At 34.1% G+C, this 12,498-nt stretch overlaps 1 protein-coding gene across 1 annotated transcript in view; it reads left to right on the forward strand.

Moving 5' to 3' along the window:
- syn2b (synapsin IIb) overlaps positions 1–10,037 on the forward strand; it is a 372,959-nt gene extending 362,922 nt beyond the window's left edge. Inside the window, exons 12-13 of the mRNA XM_059944068.1 lie at positions 6,862–7,162; positions 8,932–10,037. Of these exons, the coding sequence (XP_059800051.1) occupies positions 6,862–7,162; positions 8,932–9,067 (437 nt within the window). The 3' untranslated portion in view covers positions 9,068–10,037. The remainder of the gene's footprint in view (positions 1–6,861; positions 7,163–8,931) is intronic.
- Positions 10,038–12,498: the final 2,461 nt, after the last annotated feature.

Below are 12,498 nucleotides of genomic sequence, written 5' to 3' on the forward strand. Positions count from 1 at the left end.
GGGCAAATGAGTAATGCTAATCAAATCATGCCTCATTTCAGATCCTCAGGTTACAAATAGCTTAGGTTTGACTTATTAGGAAAATTTAATGAATCCTTATTTAAACTATCAATGGATGTAAAACTTTAAATTGTCAAATATGGAGGAGGAACAACTGGGAAGCTGGAATATGCAAATTATGTAAAAATTAAAGAGAGCTGAAGAACCAAAAATATGTAAATCCTGCTCAGGAGTGAAATACACTGTGGGTTTTATTAGCAAATTCTAATACCACATGTGATATCTTACATTTCTCAATAAGTATGATATATTGATTTAGTATCACTGAAACTTTAGAAGCCAACTATTTTTGAAACCTTAAAATTAAGATATGCAATACCCTTATCTGTTAACAATATTTTAAAAGATAGCATCAAAATTATGGCAAGATGGCTAAAAAAATTCTATGCAAAAGATGGATTAGGTACATATATGTACAGTCTCTTACAGATTTTTGAAATCTGTGAAGATCTTAATCTAATTATTTAGTCTACTTTAGTATTGAAATGTTAATAAATGATAGTACTTTTATTTTACACAGATCATACTCAAGTAAATGCAATAACAACACAACAATTTTAGTATGTATAACTGCCGTAGAAGTTACATTAGTAAGATATATAGCATTACAAAGTTGAAACGGGCCGCAATTATGAAAAAGCAGTCGTTGTCATCTCAAGTTATTGCTTCATTAATATTAACTTCCAAAATGGGAGGGAGGCAGAATGAACTGCCTACAATTGAAATACTTTAAAGGCAAGTCAAACTATGTTCATATATGATGCGGTGCAGGTTAACTAATTTCTGTACTGAAGCACTTATTCATAAAGAAATAGAAGCTCTTATATGTAATGTATTTTGCAGACAACATATAGAGCATTTGGCACCAATGACTGGACATGAAGTTCTAGGCAAATTTCCATGACACATCAAAAACACTCTAAATCTCCATGCTAAGAATCCAAAACATCCTTTGCAAAAAATTCCAATCTCTTTGTAAGCAAGCCCTCACAGAAAAAAATGTAAAACAAAAGAATAAACAAAGTTTATTACTCTATATTAACAATATAATTATGTATATAAAAACCCTACCCTCTATACAATAAAACATTTAACTACATTAAAAAATGCAAACTCATATATATACAAACATAACTCCCTTTTAAATACAGACCAATACTCCCTTCAAACCTCCTCAATGTCTTTCAATATTTTAAGTCACTCCACTTTTAGTCCCTTTACTGTCTATGACGACAACTCTACTGTGAACAATGGTAATTTGGTACACCATAACCCCCCTCCCCAACCTCAATTCCCACCATGAGCATTCAATATACACCAAACTATCTGATGTATCATTCAGGTCTACTGCTATTTAGTTGCTTTTGTAAATGGGATAATACAGGCTCTTTAAACACCTTAAGCTTCTTGGTTATGGAAAAGTGATAGCATTATGATCAATTTCACTGCGAGGATATGTAAAGGAATGTTTATGTTCCCCAGCCAGAAGAGAGCACATGGAGAAATTGAATGGAATATTGGAGATGAAGAATTGCACACACTTTTAAATGGTTAGGAAATGGGCTGCACAACAGGTGCACATCTAATACAATGCTGCAAATATGGTTCTGTGCTTCAAGTATGAAAATGATCTTTTTAACTTGCTTTATTTAAACACGCTACAGACAACAGATACAAGGGAAGGCAGCTAGTGGATTTCACTGGGCTTGGGATCATCTTAATTATTTGCAGAAAGTGCAAAATTTTGTGTTTACAATTGCAAAGCTCCCGAATTGTATTATTTAAACTGATTCTAATTTAACAGGTTTGATTATACTCATATGTCTAAAGCTTACTTAACGTCAGTTTCATGGTTTATAGCAAGTAGCAAAAGTTAACCAAAAGGTCAAACATTATTACTTTACAGCAAGTGTTCTAAAGAAGTGAAGACTTCCATTGCAGCATCTATGTTCACAAAGTGCTTTACAAACAATAAAGTACTTGGGAAGTGTTTTAATTTAGTAATAGTTTATACCTTTTACATCAATATCCCTTGTATGCTCTCCTATAACTAAGACAAGAGAAATGTTTCAGTACTGCAGGAAAACAAATAAAGTTTTATACCCCTTCATAGGCTGAACCCACACTTGCTATAATACCAGGTTGGATGCATGGCTTTTTGTCCATCAAAGAACATTAAATATTTCATTGTAATATAATTACTCACACAAAATAGATCTAAACTTTCAATTTATTTATTCTCTGTTGCATATCCTCAATACTTGAGATAATTATTTTCAATCTGAAATTGTAAATGTTACTATACAAGTGAAACAATCCAATAGGACTTAAGAAATAATAGTATTTCTTTAGTTTTGTTAATTGTAAGTTTTATGTAGATTATCAAATTCTGAACCATAGATATTTAGTATCCTAGAGGACTAAAACAGATGAAACCATTGGATATTTTTCAAAAGTCTATTTTGACAAAATTGTGTTTTTCATCATGTTGATGTATCTTTTATCATGCTGCACCCTGAAAGAAAGCTCTTTGAAGCTGCTACTCGTTAGCTATTCCAACACTATTCTGTTTATATTCCCATATTTACAGAGCTGTGTAGAAGTTTTCATGACTCATGTTTGTAAAAGACGATAAGGAGGATACAAAAATACTCAGTGGGTTAGGAAGCATCTCTGGAACAAGAAGCAGAGATAAAAATTTGGACTAATGCCATTCGAAAGAAATGGTCTTTAGAAACAGAAAGCCGGATCTGTGTGAGGGGGTTGAGGTAATGTTTATTAGTTCCGAGATTAATTTAGGCTGAAAATGGTATTGATAACAGCACAATGAGCAACTCATTCCAATTTTTTGGAAGGGTTGAGCCCCATGTACACATCTGTTATTATGACAATTGGCATGCTATTTTCCTTGCAAAATACTTTATAAAGGCCTGCAATTGTTACCAAAATAACTGCACAATCAATAGAGCTCTATTATTTATGTACAGATGTCATGAAAATTCAGGTAAAGGCTGATGCGAGGATGGGCACACGTTTGTCAATTAAGATCATAAAGGGTGGCTTATTCTGTATCTTCCAGAACAAATGCATTAAGGGACATGATGTTGCTATACTCTTTGTAAACTCACCTCAGAACATCAGGTCATTTATAGTCTAATCATCACAAGAACAGAGTATCATTCTTTCAAGTATTAATTATTATTGGAGAACTATGATAGAATTGTTTTACTTTCTCCATTTGATGGTGGTTTTTTTACATATTTTCAGTCCTATCTTTCTTTCCCTCTCTTTTTTCTTTCTGTGACTAATTTGACAATATCCAGAACTTTCAGTGAGTGGTGATGAGCCATTCACAATTTTCCCTCTCCTAATTATCAAATCCACAATTGTCTTCAGCAAATATTCCAGCAGCAACATCCTCAGCTAGTGAGCTCCAATATGGTCATCAAAGCCTGTCTGGTGCAAAATCTTCTGAATATAAACATCATCACTTAGGACAGCCTAAACAAACCCTGCCCACAAAAATATCAAAAACTTTAACAGCAGACTAACATATACTCTTAGCTTAGAAAACTTTTAAACTAATTGAATATTTGTGAAACATATCCAAAACAGGTTTTTAAAAACTCAATGATAAACTATTACAAATTTTTATAATTATAAAATTAATGTATTTTAAATGAAAGGACTGAAATAAACTAATACAAAAATATTAAAACCATTTAAGTTGCTTCAGTTAAAATCAAACTTTTCTTCCTCATAGCTATTCTGTTCCATTGAAATAGCAGAATTCATCTGGTTGATTTACTAATCTAAGTTCTGAGCAACTGGAAAAAGTTGGTACTGGTTCGCAACACCCAGTAAACAGTCATAAGAATGTCTGGGACTTCCATATCTGCATATTTAGAAGTGAATGTCATGAGCTTTCTGATACTGTGTAAAGAAATAGTGAGAATGCCATTTGGAACTTCTAGCCTTTCTCAGAAAATTTTATACGATTGAATTCACCATTTGAAATTTCAATCCATTTTCATTGCCCATGCCATCTCTTTCTCAATTTTTTTTCATGTGCTTGAGTAGGAAACCCATAGTAGTTTTTCATGTTCACTTAGATCTCAAATGTCCTGTATGGTGATAGGCAATTCATTGTTCTCTCACGGCAAATTTTGGGCTACCATTACCAGGATGAGTGGACAGAACATTTTGAGGAACATGCTAACAATTTGCTGCAATTTAGATTCCAGTTAGTGAGCTATCTTACCAGCATCGTTTCCCCAAAACTGACTTCTACCCAAAAATGTCATAAAAATAGTGTGTGACTAAGGGATAGCCTGTTATTATTGTTTTTTTTTAAAGAGGTCTCTTACCCTTTGTTGGAACTTAAATGTGCTTCTGAACTCAAGTTATAACCATTTGCATGTAATTCTACATTTGTCCTAAACATTTTAAGTAGATATGATTGACCTTGTGCATTGATTTAGGAGAGACATTTGTTGAGATAAAGTACAGTGTTGTGGCTAAAAGAAATAAAAATGGTTTAATATTTTAATTCTTGGAGGACACTGAATCACACAGTCAGAAATACACATTCCTAATAAAAACGCATTTGGATCTGCATGCAAGCATGCTATATGCAAAGTCTAATGTTACAGCTGAGGTCAAAAGATAATGTGTTGAGTTGTTTGTAAAGTCTCTTATTTTTTTATTATAACTGTATTTCATTTAAGAAAATGCTCAGGTTTTACTGCAGTATTTTACATAATGTGGCTACACACTTGTACAGCTTGATGTGCAATAAAAACACAAAAGTTAGTTGAGTCTTCCTGATATAATTTTTACACAGTCTTGTTATAATACATAATTATCATCTAAGTACAAACTGCTTCCTACACCAACAATTTCACAAGGAATGAAATGAGGTACTAACTGAAGTAATATCACTTCCTAGTGCTAACTCGTGGTTATGAATCAAAAATTTTAAATACTAACAACTTCTATGACAGGTAGCCTTGGACCTCAAGTGTAACTGAAATTTGCGATGGATGATTCAATAACCAAACTGGTTATTGGTGCCTCACTGATACACAAAATGCCTAATTAAGTCCCAGTGTTAAAATTTGATTCAAATCATACCATAAATGGGTTCTATCTATTGACATATCTGGAAGATTGACAGGACATGCACAGTTCTTTGAGTCAATTATACATAAGATTTGCCTCTACCTATTTTTCATAGAAATGAATTGTATTGACATCACAATTATTCCTTACCTTATAATTAATTTGTTTACAGTCCCTAATTACCCATGCAGCCATTATTGTGTGAGAAATGGAATTAAAGCTGTATTTTAATGTGCCCTGACATACTGAAATATGGTGTAAAACTCATACGCTGTTAATTTTTGCTATCAATTTTTTTGTGAAATTATGTTCATCTGTAAGTAAATCAAATGCTCTGTTGAAATGCTCAATCAGATTTGGTTCAATCAAATCTAAATGAAATTTGAATGCAATGAAAAATGTACTGTTTTGAACATCATTCAAATTTCATTTTGAAGAAATCTGCAAAATAATTATTTTGTACATTGTAAGAGGAATATTGTTGATATATTTAAATCCAGCACTTGCTTGTGCACTGAAATGGTAATTTTAAAGATTTGTGTAGCCTGCATATGACTATGTCTTACATTATTATTGGAATTTTTAAAATACGGAAGGCAACTAAAGCAATCAATGTCATGCACTTTTCACATGGAGAAACAGGAAAATCAGGAGTTGGAGGGCAAGTATTCTTGAATCACTCCTACACACCTTCAAGTACTTCTCCAAAGAATTAGAAACCACAGAACTAGTAAACTAACTGCCCTCCCATTCAAGGGTATAAGTAAGAAGGGACAAAATTACTCAACAGTTGAGAGTAAAATATAAAGAGACTCCATTGTCTTTAGAGATCTAGTAATATTTCTCACATTCCCAATATCAAACCAACAAGTATCTTAAAATAAGAAACCCCATCTTCAAATCTTCCTTATTTGTCATAACAGAACCACAGAATTGTTTGCAGATTCATGAATTAATTACGTTTTTAGTGTGGTTGATTGACTATATTTTTACATATCATTAAAGGTTTCTCAGCCCTAATTTAAATTTAAAATTAAATTCATGTTTTAATAGCTACCGTCTCAATGCAAATTAATGTTTTGGGCAGTTTACATAATCAAATTTTTTTATCCACCAACCAGTGTATGGATGAGATTCATAACCATAGTAGCTAAACTCTACAATTGCATCAGTTGTAGTTTCCTGCATTCTTACCAATACACCGTCAAAATTTACACTTCATAAAAGTAGATCTTAATAATGCCTTTAGGTAGTGACATAATGTAGATGAGTCTCCGTGTTTTGTTAGTGGAAGAGATCTCCTTTAGTTATATAATCGTAATCATCATTTTTCTTGTGACACCTATACAATTGCTTAATGTTACCTTAATGTTTTTGTCTCCCTTGGATTTTTCTAGTGTTGATGTTTTGCAGGACCTATTCCTCTCATGTACTGTACTTGTAACAGAAAGTACCATTACTCCTGTGTAACACATTTATAAGCATTATTGTAGTTTGAGGGAATGATCTGAGTCACTGCCTATAATTGTAACTTTGTTTAAATGGAGACATTACTCTAAAATAGTGAATGTGGCATACAAATACCTTCCTTTCATTTTCTGATAGTGAAGTGCTGGATTTCAAAGTGTGAGGAATTCCTACCTATGTAACATTATTTAGTATTTCTTGTGCTGAACATAGGGGGCCCAATACAACCCCAAGGACCACATCCACAGTGCCAAGATCAACTGCAGCAACAGCATGCTTCTCATGAGGGGCCACGTCTGCAAGGAGGTGTGCGTCCCGCTGGCCCCCCACCTCTGCTACAAAGGCAACCGAGCCAAGCAACACAGCAACCACAGACTGCTTTGCAAAGCCAGAGACCGCAAAGTCAACCAGTAAAGAGGCAGCCTGAACAAAAGATGCAAGCACAGCCTCCGTTAAGATCACAACCAAAGACTCCTCAGCAACAGCCACAGCCACAGCCCCATCCCCAATTAAAGTAAGACATTACTAATATGGTCACTTTGATTAAAAATATAAAATTGCTACCACGAACATGAGGTAGTGAACAACGATTATAAAAAACATACTGTACAAGGCTTTGGGATACCAGCATGTATTTAGAATTTCTAACAACATACAAAATATTCAAACAGGATGTCTTCTTACTCCTTTATTAGATTTGAAATTTTTAAATACATAATAAAAAATAGGTAGAGGTTGCAAGATCTGTTCTCCCTTCCATTTATCTGTTTTTATTTCTGCCCTTTCTCTCTCTTTTCTGTATTCCCTTATTTCATTATTCTTATCTAGACAAGTTTATTGTCATTTAACTATATACAGGTATATAATCATATAATGTATATAAAAATCAGACATTTCTCTTCTTTTTTTTCCAAGTCGATCATGATCATACCAGTTTGCTTTTCCTTTGTCTGTCCTATTTGTTACGTTTGCCATTGCTGGTAATTTTTTTCCCCATTTATTCTCCTCTCTCACATTTCTCCTCACTTGCTTTCCTTCAGCCTCTTTTCTCCAATTGGTTGACCAGCAATATTTTCATTTTGTGATCTAAAATATGGATCTCCCACTATTCTAAGGGGAACAAAAAAACAACACATTGTCCAAATCGGTTATGAGCCATAGTTAGGAAGTAGGAGAAGAAAAGTAGTAAACTAGTAGAGTAACGGCTAACTAAGATGTTTATTTAGGCTAGTTTAGAATTGAGGCTTCTGATTAAAGGCGGCAGATAGATCAAGTGCAGCATTCCTTGAAACTTTAAAAGAAATACTTAGCAGGCCAAGCAACATTTCTTCCAAGGTAAAGAGATGTAAATGTAATATGCTGTGCAATTAACCAGAACTAAATTACTTTTTGAGTTAATGGTAGGTTTCAGACAGATCAATCCTGTATGTTTTACAATATCAAACAAGAGAAAATCAACAGATGCTGAAAATCCAAGCAACACACACATAATGCTGGAGGAACTCAGAAGACCAGGCAACAGCTATGGAAAATAGTACAGTCGAAGTTTTGGGTCAAGACCCTTCATTAATGAGATCCTCTATGAAGGGTCTCAGCCCGAAAGGTCAACTGTACTCTTTTCCATAGATGTTGCCTGGCCTGCTGAATTCCTCCAGCAGAGTGTGTGTGTTGCTTGTTTTACAATATACAATGTTTTGCCAGCTGTTTTATATTTGGCAAGTTTTAAACTCAACACGCCTTTTATTGAAACAAATTACCTAGGATTTCCCAGCAGTGGTCAACCTCCTGTGAATACCACTAATGTACCCACAAATACAAACATAAGAAAACAAGAAGTAGGAAGAGGCCTTGGCTTTTGTGGATCCTCCACATACTCATCCGGTGGATTTCACAATTGCAAGTTTTGAGTTGAAACTGACTCAAAACTTAAAACCAAGGTACTGCACAGTGCTTGGTCATACCAGTGTATCCCATTATGTCAGGGCCAGAACAAGTCTCATCCACAAAATGTTAATTGATCATACTATGAATTTACAGAATTTGCAACAATAGCTTTTATGATTCCCAATTAACTACTGTATATCAATGTATCATAACTAAACAGAAATATGTTAAAATTGCTAATTCTTAATGAAAAGTGGAATTTACAGAACTAGATCCATTTATTGAAAAGTTTTTTTTATAATGAGCTGATATTGCATGAATGAATGTTTATCAAGAATGTGACAGCTTCCAACCTTGAAAATATAATTAAATGTATTTATTTTTGTTTTGTTTTTGCAGTAAATCACAGTCTTTGACCAATGCATTCAACTTCACAGAATCATCGCTATTTCGATCAAATTTAAATGAAGATGAAGCAAAGGCTGAAACAATTCGTAACTTGAGGAAGTCCTTTGCCAGTTTATTTTCTGATTAGAAGATAGTAAATGCCCCAAAATCTTGGATCACCCCACATAAATGTTACACTAAGCTGCAGCGTACTAACCTCGGTGACTTTAGAAAAAAGTTATTTTCTGTGCCCTAGATTTAAATTCTTCTTTTGTGCTGTTTGGATATTATAATTTGTACATTGTAAGATGTGACAAATGAGCTGCTTTAGACCAGTTAGCTGCAAGAAAAAAAAAGTTAGGCAAAAATCACACTACATTTAAGTCAGTACTAGTGTGGTTGCTGAATGGTTTCAACAGGGCAAATAAACTAAACTTTAGCATATTCACTGTGATGTTGTGATAAGTGCACAGAGATGCCTTATGGTGAAAGTAACATTTCTATATTTTATTTCATAGTGAAGTTTCATAGTATGATAATCAATTAAAGTGTGCTTATTTATGTTCAGTTCCTTGCCAAGATGCAATATTAGTTAACGAAGTGCTTTTGCAAGTATCTATACTATGACATATTGGATACAGTATATATGTTGTGACAAATTTACACGTTATATAAAAGTCATCAAAAGTAATAGAAGTGTACATCAGTATTACGTGCTTATCAACTGAGGAAAGAGTAAAAATTGAATTCCTCTATACTTGTCCTTCTGGAAACACTTTTCTCCTAGATATAACATGTGTAAACAATTGGAGTTAGTGTTATAGAATTACACATTCATCTTTACTTATATATGTATCTTAAAATGTACTATTATAGATTATGTGTGTTGTATAACCTTGTATATTGTATTAAGATTGCTTAATCTCTTGCCATACAACCTTGCAAAACTTGTCTGAACTCAAAACTGAGCACATGTCTGGTGTACATATATGCAGCCAATAAATAAATATATTTGGGGAGATATTGCCAAAAAACATAGCATCACAACATAATGAATTGTTTCCATTAGATTTCATAAGTGCTATTGATGTATAGATACCATTCCTTGAAATATACACTTGTTTAGACCTTTCAGTTACTTTGCTGCATATTTTTGACAAGTAAAACCACATCAAATATACCGCACATCAGTCATATACTTAACAAAATCAAGAATTAATTTAATTAAGTTTATAAACTTTTAGCACCAATTTCATTCTTATTACTGATACAAAACAATTAAAAAGTTTGACCAGAACATAAAAAGATAGATGAAAGCTTCAGTTATAGCAGACTTTATTTTTAAAGAAACTGGCCAGTTCAAGTCAAATTGACATATATGGAGCAGGAGTGGCAAGCCATGCATAAAGAAAGCTTAGCCATTGCACAAGTATAAACAATTCCACTTGTATTAGTGTACTATTCCCTCATTGAGAGGCTATTCAAACAGTTATCATTTCAGTCAAGTGATTTGTCATAGGAACTGGAAAAATGAGTAAACAGGTGTGTTGTAGTTACAGTCAAGAGGGGTTGTGAAAACAAAGAATGTCTGTGTAAGGGTGGAGACCAAGAAAACCCTGCTGATACAAAATGGAATTGATACCATCAAGTGAAGGTGGTGAACGCTTGTTGAACAAAGCAGTGCTCTCTGGAGGAGGGGAAAATAGGAGATGATTGAGAACAAAAGAAAGATGAAATAAAACATGTTGAAACTGAGATGTGGATAACTGTAGATGCTGAAAATCTGAAATAAAAGAAAATACTGCAAATGCAGTAGGTCAAGTAGCAGCTATAGGGAAAAAAGTTCATGTTGCAGGAAGATAATTATATATCAGTACTAAATTTCAGTTAACCAGCTATTTGTGTCAGAACTGGCTAGTCCAATTTCCTTCCTTACAATCTTGATTTTTTTTATCCTTCAAGTGATTATTTACAACACTTTGGAAAAAGTTCTATTGAATTTCCATATACTAACCAATTTTTTGAGTTTCCTCTTACTTCTTTGCCAAATTCATAAATCCATAACTTGCATTGTCAGACATTTTAAATATTTTTTCTTATTTACTCCGCTTAATTCTTACATGAATTTAAACTCTATCTAGCTCTGCTTTAAGGAAAACAACATAGAAACATAGAAAACCTACAGCACAATACAGGCCCTTTGGCCCACAAAGCTGTGCTGAACAAGTCCTTTCCTTAGAACTACCTAGGCTTACCCATAGCCCTCTATTTTTCTAAGCTCCATGTATATATCCAGAAGTCTCTTAAAAGACCCTATCGTTTCCGTCTCCACCACCGCCGCCGGCAGCCCATTCCGTGCACAACAGCAACTTTTCTTGTCTATCCACAACACCACAGATGCTCGACCTGAAACCACCTCTCAGTAGTCTCTCCGAAGTGTTTTGTCTTTCTTAAAATGTGTTGCTCAGAAATAGACACTATACTCTTTATGTGAGAAAATTATTTATGAACACACAAATCATTTCCTTTTCTGGCCTCTGCACTTCCTGTCAGAATGCTAAGAGCATTAGTAACTGTTTAGTTAAATTGTCCTGTCCTTTCAAAAATTTTGTGCACAAGTAACACCACAACCCCCATTTTTTGCACTATTTAGTTATTCCAAAGAAAATGAATCACCTAAAGAAGGACACAAATGCCTTTGAATGCAATAAAGGTTCATAGAATTGATTACTGAGACAGTATGATTATCATACAAGGAGAGAGGGGATCAAATAGATCTGCATTCACTAGAGTTTAGATCAATGAAACGAGATCTCATTGAAATATTCAAAATTCTAATAGGGCTTGACTGGCGAGAATTGATTCAACTTACTGTGGGGATTGTGGCGGATGCTACAGCTCATACCAGAGTTTGTAATCTTAGGATACAGAATTGATGTGGAAGGTAATTGACTGGAGGATCATTTTTCTTTTTACTAAGAGGACTGTGGAGAATGATATATATTATTATATGCTAAAACCATAAAAAGTTCTAAGGAGAGAGCTGAATTATAGTACTGGGATGGAGGATCAGCCACGACTGCATTGAAAGACAGTGCAGGCTATGTAAATAACAGGTAGATTGCTATGTCTTTTATCTATTACATTTAAAGCCATTCTACTAGTCTGTCTTTAAAGAAACATAGAAAACCCACAGCACAATAAGGGCCTTTTGGCCCACAATGCTGTGCTGAACATGTACTTACTTTAGAAATTACCTAGGTTACCCATGGCTCTCCATCTTTCCAAGCTCCACATACCCATCCAAGAGTCTTCTAAAAGACCCTAGTGTATCCGCCTCCACTACCATCGCCGGCAGCACACCCGACATCTCCTCTGTACCTTCTTGCAAGCAACTTAAAACTGTGCCCCCTCATGTTAGCCATTTCAGCCTTGGGAAAGTTTCTTTCTTAATAGGTTACATTTCCAAACCTTGCAGCGATCCATAACACTTTTTAGAGTTGTGTCCTTCAGCCCACAGAAGTCAAATCACTATTGGATATCAAAATTGCATCATCATGCAGAGCCTTGGGAAATTTC

Source organism: Hypanus sabinus, chromosome 19 (assembly GCF_030144855.1).
Source record: "Hypanus sabinus isolate sHypSab1 chromosome 19, sHypSab1.hap1, whole genome shotgun sequence".
Classification (NCBI taxonomy): Eukaryota; Metazoa; Chordata; class Chondrichthyes; order Myliobatiformes; family Dasyatidae; genus Hypanus; species Hypanus sabinus.